This window comes from Chiroxiphia lanceolata, chromosome 9 (genome assembly GCF_009829145.1).
Source record: "Chiroxiphia lanceolata isolate bChiLan1 chromosome 9, bChiLan1.pri, whole genome shotgun sequence".
In the NCBI taxonomy this organism is placed as follows: Eukaryota; Metazoa; Chordata; class Aves; order Passeriformes; family Pipridae; genus Chiroxiphia; species Chiroxiphia lanceolata.
Window position 1 is genome coordinate 8,221,600 of NC_045645.1, and position 9,644 is coordinate 8,231,243.

General features: G+C 43.7%; 1 protein-coding gene across 1 annotated transcript in view; it reads right to left on the reverse strand.

Moving 5' to 3' along the window:
* Positions 1–9,434, reverse strand: part of TTC39A (tetratricopeptide repeat domain 39A) — a 45,874-nt gene extending 36,440 nt beyond the window's left edge. The window contains exon 1 of the mRNA XM_032695808.1: positions 9,336–9,434. Coding sequence (XP_032551699.1) covers positions 9,336–9,370 — 35 coding nt within the window. The 5' untranslated portion in view covers positions 9,371–9,434. The remainder of the gene's footprint in view (positions 1–9,335) is intronic.
* Positions 9,435–9,644: the final 210 nt, after the last annotated feature.

The window sequence follows — 9,644 nt, forward strand, 5'->3', positions numbered from 1 at the left end:
TCCCAGCAAGGATTCTCTGCAAAACAGGCTTCAACCCATCAGCCAAACTACTGCTTTTTGTTAGTTCCTATGCCTTTGGGAGGAACTGACACTCTACACGCTCTTTGTAAAAATCTCTTTATTGTCATGGAAAACGAGGAGAGTTGGCATTAACAATTTAATCCGAGGAGTGAGCTCATGTGGCTGATTTCGCCCAAAATAAAACAGTGTATGCTCCCAAACTGCTTTGCTGGCACATCAGCAGTACTGGCCCTGTTCATAACTACAAGTAGCAGAAGCTGCTCATAGTCCTCTCAGTATGACAGCTGGACTGTAAAAGTTGATCAGCTGCGATCTACACAGATAAATTAATTTCTCCAAGAGCATCTAATGTAAAAACTTATCCACCTGCTAGATTACACAAAGCAGTGCCAATAATGAAGACATACACTGCTGAAGGAAGACCCAAAAATGATAAACCAGCAAAGGATAATTCCAGGAAGATACTCTGAATCCATTAACATTGCTGATTAAATCTCTTGCTGATTTTATGGCATCCTGTACAGGAAAAGCCTGTGCTGCATTTGGTGCAAAAATTATTGTAACAGATCCACAGGCTGCCCCATTAATGACTCTATTACATGTTCCTAACAACACGATGTACCTGGGCCACAGCAGGAGATAAAAGACATTACCAGGGTTTATTTCCCCCCAGTTGAGAATAACTACTGGTTACAAGCTAGGTGCTTCCATGGCAGGATCATGAGCTACTCTGAAAAGATTATTCACCATTCTCACTAGCTTATTGTACAATTTCTAATTAATATTGTATTCCCCAAATAGACCTAAAAGCCCTGTATGGTAAAGGCTGTGGCTGTTTCTGCCAAGTTCTTCAAGACTTGAGTTGGCAGGTTTTTATTTGAATATCACTTCTCTAGAATCGACGGAGAGATAGACAACAGGTTAGCTAAGGCATATAATGCTTTTGGAAAACTCCACAAGAGAGTATGGCGTAATAAACACTTAAAGAAAAGCACCAAGATCAGTGTTTACAAAGCCATAGTGTTGTCTACTCTCCTATACGGCTCCGAATCATGGGTCATCTACCGCCACCACCTGCGTCTCCTAGAACGCTTCCATCAGCGCTGCCTCCGTACAATCCTTAACATCCACTGGTCAGATTTTGTGACCAATACATCTGTACTAGAGCAAGCAGCTGTCACTAGTATTGAGGCCATGTTACTGAGAACGCAGCTGCGATGGGCAGGGCACGTCTCAAGGATGAAGGACCACCGCCTCCCTAAGATCCTGCTCTATGGTGAACTTGCCACTGGCTGCCGCATGAGAGGAGCCCCGAAGAAAAGATTCAAGGACTCCCTGAAACAACATCTCAGCCTTGGCCATATTGATCACCATAACTGGTCTACTCTGGCCTCCAATCGGGAGGCCTGGAGACACACCATCTATAACGCAGCTGTCTCCTTTGAGAACTCACGCAGGATCACTCTCGAGGAAAAAAGGCAACGCAGAAAGAACCATATCTTGCAAAATACACCATCTAAGGAGTCTTTCTGCTGTGCCTTTTGCAATCGGATATGTCTATCACGTATTGGCCTCATAAGCCACCAGCGTGCCTGCAGCAAATGTGGATAGTGCCTTCCCAAATTTTCATTCGCGAAGCCTAGCCATGATCTCTAGAAACAATTATACGCTCAGACAACCTTCAGCATGAAACCTCTCCTTCCCCACACATAGCTCTGTCTTCTTTTGACTAAAGAGAACAAATCTAAAAAACTAAGATCTGAAATGTTTCCAAATTTAGGCCATTTTCCCCTTGGGTTTACAAGGTTCTTTCCTTTTTTTGCTTGTTGGCAGCAGGTTTTGCAAGGAAAACCATATGGTTCTCCTTGTGGTTTTATTTATGAAATCTTCATTCCCTGCCCCTGCTTTTCAAAAGAAAATAATTATGTTTTCCATGGTCAAAAGGAAAGGGATGGAAGACTTTTTGAGCATAGCAGTTACTATATTTATGCATAATTTTACTTCATTGTGTGCACGATGTCAACTGTTTTCTTACTGTAAGTTTGCAGTGCCTAAGCTTGATGAATTGTCATTGGGTTTTACAGACTTCTTCAATAAAAAAAAAACCACCTTGAACCTTGCACTGTGCAAAATGCTTAACTCCTCAGTCAACTTCAGTGCTTATTACAAAAAAGGTAAGTCTGAAGTTTGTGCCTTTATAGTAATGCTTTTATTAGTAATTCAAAAGCTCCTTCAGTACTGTGAAACACTGAAAGCAAGTTAAAACAGTCATATCCTAAAAGATTAATGCATTTATCTGCCAAATCTACCTTATCTGCATAAGTCAGCTGAGGTAGTGTGCAGGGGTAACTTCATGTGGAGGAAGGGAATAAAATACAAAGAGTCAAGCAGTGTTGAGCTAAACCACCACTTGATGAGAAACCAGCACATGGCAGCCCACATGCTGGGACTCTCTTCCCTCCATTATCAGGAGACTCCTGGAGCAGAGAGCAGTGGACACACACCCTGTTTCCCCAAATACAGGTTAGTCCCAAACACGTACAGCGAGACGCAAGATCAGAGAAAAGCATCTAATGAAATGATTATATTCCTATCCCAAAGAAACTTCAAAGGAAAGTCTCTGTGATCACACCACAGATCTCCTGTCTCAAGGCCCTGAGCAGCACAATCTGGCTCAGTAATAACTGACACTGCTTTCACCTTATTCAGAAACAGTAACAAAGGTACTCTAGTGAATGCAGGGTTCAGATGCAATACCTCTACCTCTACCACACTGTTGCCTTCTGCTCCTGCTGTCCCACTGAAACTTTTTTTCATTACTGTAATTTCAGCTCAAAAGTTTCCTGATAAGTAGTTTTGAGGTATTTGCTCTTTATTCTATTTTATATTCAACAGTTTGGAAAATATGATGTTTTGGCCTCCTTCACTCCCTTGGTATCAAGGGTTCTCTGTGTAATATACAGTTTCAATTTTTGCATGATAATGTTAATCTTATGTTATTAAAAGGAAGCACAAACATTCACAGTGGTGATAGAAACATTTCTGCATCTCTTTTAAGCCACCTGGTAGCATAACTTACTACTACGATGGTGGAGAGCTAAGTATGTACAAAGAAACAACAATTAGCATTAGATTATCTCTATCATAGAATCATTAAGGTTCGAAAGGACCTCAGAGATCGAGTCCAACCCTTGACCAAAAACCACCATGTCAACTAAACCCTAGCACTAAGTGCCACGTCCAATTTATCTGTACAAAGAGATTTAGAGGGCTGCTTTTTTGCCATGTGGTCAGAAAAAGAAAGCAATAAATTCTTAAACAACCTCTTTACAGAATATTAAATGGAACTGAAAAGAGATTAGTCTCACATGCCCAAAGCAGCTTCATTTTATCCAAAGAGAAAGGAGGAGTAAAACCATATTAAACCATAAAACCATACTGCTCCCTATGAACACTGTGCCCCTCAGGCTGCCAAAACTTCACCCATTCGCACACATGAGGAGCCTCCCAGAGCACATTTCAAGGTCTGCATTTCAGTACTGAAGAATCTTCCCTGTCAGCCATGCAGCAGCCACTCTGGTGGTCACACTCCCACCACCTGAGCTGGGACCGAAGCCCCTCAGCAGCTGCATCCCCACACTCACGGTCAGACCAGGTTTCCTTACCGGCTCGACCCCTGGTTTCCCATAGCAGTCTCAGATGCGCCAATGCTTAAAATAACTTAGTTTTGGTGCAATAAATAAAAACCAAAATAACAGCTCGAGCTGGTGCCTCTGAGGAGGGACCTGAACAAAGAACTCCTGGGCTTTTATACCCTCACAGCCTAAGGGCGGGAAAAGGCTGAGGCTCATTATCTCCTCCTGTATCTCTGAGCACGCGGTTCCCCTGATGGGCCACTGGTCCCCGGGCCCTTTGTTGTGCAAAGGGTGGGCAGTTCACGGCCTCTTGGCCGGGGCTGGGGCTCCTGCTCCCCAGAGCTCAACCTGCAGCTGCACCCAGAGCTGCTGGCACCGCATGGATCCTCAACAGACCCGTCCAACACAGGGACACAACCTGGCTGGCTCATCCGTGGGCCACCACGTGTGTGGGAAGCACCACCATCGCTGACACCAGGATGTCCTTCCCACTGCTTGTTTTCAGAAAGATCACCACTGAATATAGAAACACTTGCCATTACACCATTTTCTGTTCTCCTAATGCTGGATAATCAGAGATATTAGGAGATACCAGGGTTATCTCCTTTAGCCTTTTCAAGTTTGCCAGGTCATTCCTAAATCAACTACTACTTTTCTAAAGAGATGACTGCTTTGAGCAACATGCTGTAAATGCTCTGAGGCTGAAAAAAATGCCTACATTCAAAGAAAACAAAAAGCACATCACTTGGGAAGAATTCTTTTCCTCTTCTGCAAACATTTCCAAACCCACATGAGATCAGAAATAATCTTGGATGAAAAGAACAAGTAAGCAGTTCTCACAATAATTTGTTACTATTCAGTTTTCAGACAATACAGAAATTTCTTCCTAATTCAAAAGCAAATAAGTTAATGCAAGAAAATTAATTCTACCGTATCCCTTCCTGTCCTATGTGCCAAGCTGGTAATACCTCAGCATTTATCTTTCTGTATTCTTGAACAGTTTTCTGGCCCACGACTAAGACTCCTCGGCGCTGCAGAAATGCCATTACTTCAACAACAAAGCAACTGGAAAGGTTTCAGTATTCATGTTCTTCAAATATTCTGCATAGAGGCACAACAGTGATGCAATTCTGGAATTCAGGATATCTCAGTCGGTATTTCAAGTTGTACATGGTGTATGACACCATTTATTTTTGAGGTTAACTCGCCTCTCAGACCACTGAGTTACTGATGCCTCAGCAATGTCAAAGGTCTTTTGCTAAGAAGATGCTCAAGCTTTTGGCCCCTCTGTTCCAGCAAAGGCTCACAAAGCAAAGGGATGTGGCAAAGCAGACAAGTGAGCAGCAAAGAGACCAGGGAACTGACAGACTTGTTCTGCCCTTGGTCCCACCACGATTAACTTGGACCAAGCAGGATCTAGGGTTGCAATACATTCACAATTCTCATCCTGTATTTGAACAGGCAAACAATGCAATAAATTCATTAAGATAGGTTTGTTCAGACAAATAAAAAGTATTGGTGTAATTTCTGCAGTTCCCTTTCCTTGTTGTACTAGCAGGACTGCTCACAGAGGGCTCAGTGTACCACTGCGGGTGATTACTTCCAGTTAGTAGACCTGCCTGCATAATATAGAATGAAAAAGACACACAATATACTCTGGCAAATTACAAATTATCAACCCAAGCATCCTGCAAACTGCACCAACCTAATTGGAATGTACAAATTAAAAATTACCTCACACAGGGTCAACACTGAAATAAAACAAATATACTCTGCATTTACAGGATAGCTGCAATTAAGAGTAAATTTTAATCAGAAATCAGACCACATTAATACTTAGCAAGCTTTAATAGCTCTTCTTTTTCAACTCAAATGCTCTACAACCTTTGTCACTTTGAAGGTCACAGGATTCATATCATGCCTCTGTTTTTTTAAAGGTCTTTAGACAACCTTACAATACCCACTTGCTCTTTTCTCCAAGCCCTCTGACTTCTCACCCTTTTATTGCCTCCAGTCAACCTACACTTCTGATATAGTTATCCTCAATTTTTAAAGGTCTAACTCTCATCTTATTAAAACTGATGAGAAATCCACAAGAGTTGCACTAGACCACTGTCATGCAATGGTATTGAGCACATTTAGGTACCCAGGAAACAAACAAAAAAACATGAAGGAAAAGGGAAGTTCACCCTGCCATGTTCATGGTAAGAAGCCAGAAAAAAATCTCTGAGATTTGTTTTTCTAAAGACTGCAAGATCAGGGTAGAGGTCTGTATTACTTCTGAAATAAGACTCAGGGAGAATTTAGGGAGGGATGTTATGTAATTTCCCCTTTTGGGTGAATTCTGCATTACCTAGCAATGATAAAGGCTGACTGGTAGGTAACAGGATAGTTACCTGTGCATCTTCAGCAATTTGTAAAGTCTGGTTTGTACTTGTTTACACTGACTTAGACTTCACTTCTATCAGACTTCAGTGTGGTGATGAACGTGGAAAAGATGAAATACACATTTTGGCACAAAAGGTATTTTCCTGCAATACTGAAGCTGAGCTGAAATGTTTATTGGTTTGGTTTTTGGTTTTGTTTGTTTGTTTGGGGGTTTTTTTGTTGTTAAATCTGTGCAAAGCACAATTCCGCTGCTGAACATTACCTTAGGCTCTCATAAAAATAATACATAGGAATGACACAAAATACTTGAAGAAATAGGGGACTGTTGCTTTGACTTTAATCATTGCTTTACATGACATTTCAGATTATGTTTCCCTGAGAGCTTTCAACAACCTGACTTTATACTTCAGAAGTCATCTGCAAAGCACACACTTCACAGTACCTTGACCAATAACAATGCCACCTTCTCTCCAATTAAATAAAAATTCAAGCACAGCACTTCAATGCACCTTTATAACTCTCTTGAACCTGCCTACTGAATCAATACTCAAGAACAGAACAAAAGTACTAGTAGCAAGTTGTCTTGGCACTATGCACTGCTAAAGCCATTTTTGAAGAGTTATTCTCTGGCACAATGGCTTCAAGAAGAAAATGGTTATTATTCTCTCCATTTCAAAGCACAGAAACAACTAAGCAAGCTACTTGAGGATAAAAAACCCAAGAAATAAAAAAGAAAAGAAACAAGGCTGAATTTGAACTCAGAACCAAAACAGTCTGGGATTTTTCTGTATTTTTTTTCCCTTTCTGACAGGAAACATGGATTGGTCGAAATTAAAAACTTTGATGCAGATGCAGTGAGAAGATTTCATCAGCTCAGTATGGCAATTTTAGTCAGAGAGAAAGGTAAAATGACATGTATGTTCACTACTGCATTCTGTTTCATTCACATTTGAGCTTCCAGCCATTAAGTCAAGAATATCTGAATGACCATCCTAACATTCAGACTGTCTGCTGACCATTGTTTTTTCACAAAAGATGACTGAAAGTTTTATTATCAAATTGAAGACAAAAGCTGAAAATCTGCAAAATGGGAGGTCATTTTTCATCACCCCTACTCCAAAAATCTGGTGTTTACTTTTCAGTTCCAACTAGTCCTCTAGACCATTGTGCCCTCTAACTATGAGCTAATAATCTCAATCCATTCTCAAAACATACCTGAAACCTAAGAAACCACAAGCCCTGAGAAAACACTGCCTAGGAGCTTAATGGGGGATTTTAAAGGAGTGTTTTAACTAAAATGTGAACTGCAATGTGGAAATAGTACTATTTTCCCCCAAATCAGCCAAAATCTGGATATATATGTTTTCAACACTTTGTAGCACAGTAACTGAAACATCTGAATGCCTTTAGATCCTGGTGCAGTGTCACCCTGGAATGGGAGAGCTGGTTCCAGTAGATGGAGCTCCAGAAAGCGAATGAGGACCCAAGTTCTCCAGCAGCTTCCCTAACACAGATTTTCGGGACAACCTGCCCAATCTAGACAAAATTCACCAAACTCCTTCCTGCTTCTCAATATTTTTGCAAACATTCTTCCCCACATTCAAAACCTCCTGAAGCACAACACAACCAAAACCTCTCAGCCTGCTGCTACTGTCAGCACAAACACAACACCTAGAGGTCATTTAATGATGTAATTTAAAATCATTACTGCAAACACAGGGCCTACTTTTCCACCCTGGAGTTAAAAAAAAAAAAACCTAAAAAAATCAGTGGTCCAGTAAAGAATTATTAAGACACAATATGGCAACAAAATTATATAAAGCTCCTAAAAAAATCACAGAGATTTGAGTTGGAAGAGACCTTAAAGATCATCTTATTCCAACACTCTGCCAAGGGCAGGGACACCTTCCACCAGACCAGGTTGCTCAGAGCCCCATCCAACCTGGCCTTGAACACTTCCAGGTATGGGGTTATATATATAAATACTAACAGACATGTCATTTTGGATCATTAGCAGGTCTAACTGTCTGGATTTTAAAATCCTATAGGATTTTGCTGTTTTAAATGCCACTAGACCACCTCCTTTGGTCTCTGTAATAACATATCAATGCCATAAAAAATGAGCACAATTGAGTAGCTTATACAACCTAAAGTTTTCCATCATGATTTCTGCAAGTGAACTAAAGTCTCAGGTTCATGTTTGCTGTTTTCAACTTAAAGGGAAAGCATGCAGGCAGAAACAGAGCACACCACCGCTCCCAACACTCCATGAAGAACCATGAACGGACCCATTACCATTCTTCTAGAAAGCAATTTGCTGACCTCTCCAGAACTGCACTCTTAAAAGCTTCTACTCCTACATAGACTATAAAGCAGATTATTACAGAAGTCTGATGTCAAATGGAAAATCCACAAAGAGACCTTTAACGCAGCCACGTCTAAACACACCACGTTTAACACACCGTCATCACCAGGGAAGAATGTTATTTACAGACTGATTCAGCTTTAGAAGAAACGATTCTCTCACATGCACACAAGGGAAGTTTATGTATTTTAGGGGCAGTGGGAGTGCACACCTGGAATGGAGAAAGTTATCCACCTGCAGATCATTCATGAGGGCGAGCAAGAAGGTGTTGAGTTACAGAGTAATTAAATGCCAGTGTTGTGCTGTCAAGGTGTGTTGCAAGCTGTTCAAACAGGAGCTCAAGGAAAAGGATCTGGTCTTCCACGCTCTTCCAGAGACATGACACACTCTTCAACACCACTTTGAAGCCCAAAGTCAATTTGCATATAACTACTGAAGGGCTCCTGCGCAGGAATGTAATTAGCTTAAGCTAATGCTTTTGTCTAAGGAGAAAGTAAAAGCCCTGAAAGTGCAAAAACCAGTTTGTGCCCCCGCAGTCGCTGTGGTCCGGGCGGGGTGTGTGTGTCAGCGAGCACACAGGTGGTCAGAGCCGGCTGCAGTGTCAGCCTGGTGGCCACAGCGGCCCGAGGGGTGGCCCGGTCCCCACCTGGGCAGCCTCAGGCCCGCGGGGATGAGACGAGGCGGCTCAGCCTACAGAGGCATCGACCGCCCGTCGGGGGCAGTTCAGCGGGGCCAAACTTGACTGAGCGGCCCCAGACCCGGGGAACCCTCCGCCCTCGCCCCCTCCAGCACCCAGACCCTCCTCTCCGGATGGGCTCATCCCACCGCTCATCCCGCCCGGCACGGAGCATCCCCAGAGCGCCGGGGGAGGCGGTGCTGCCCCCGGGGACCCCCGGCCGGGCCCCCGCCCCGCCCCAGCCCCGTACCGGGCGCCGGCGCCGCCGGCCGGGCAGGAGTCCATGGAGGCGTCGCGACGGGCAGCGGGAAGGGCGGGCAGGGCTGGTGCTGCTGCTGCTGCTGCTGCTCCCGGCGGCCGCCGCAGCCGCCTCGCATGGTGTGGAGCGGCGGCAGCCGGAGCTCGGCGCATGTTCGGGCAGGGCCGGGCCGAGGGGCCGCCCCCGCAGGTGAGCGGCTGCGGCAGCGCCCGCCCCCACCGGGATGGGATGGGTTGGGATGGGATGCCCCGGGGTGACGGTACCACCGCAGCGCTCGGGTGGGACCCGGGTGTGTCGCCC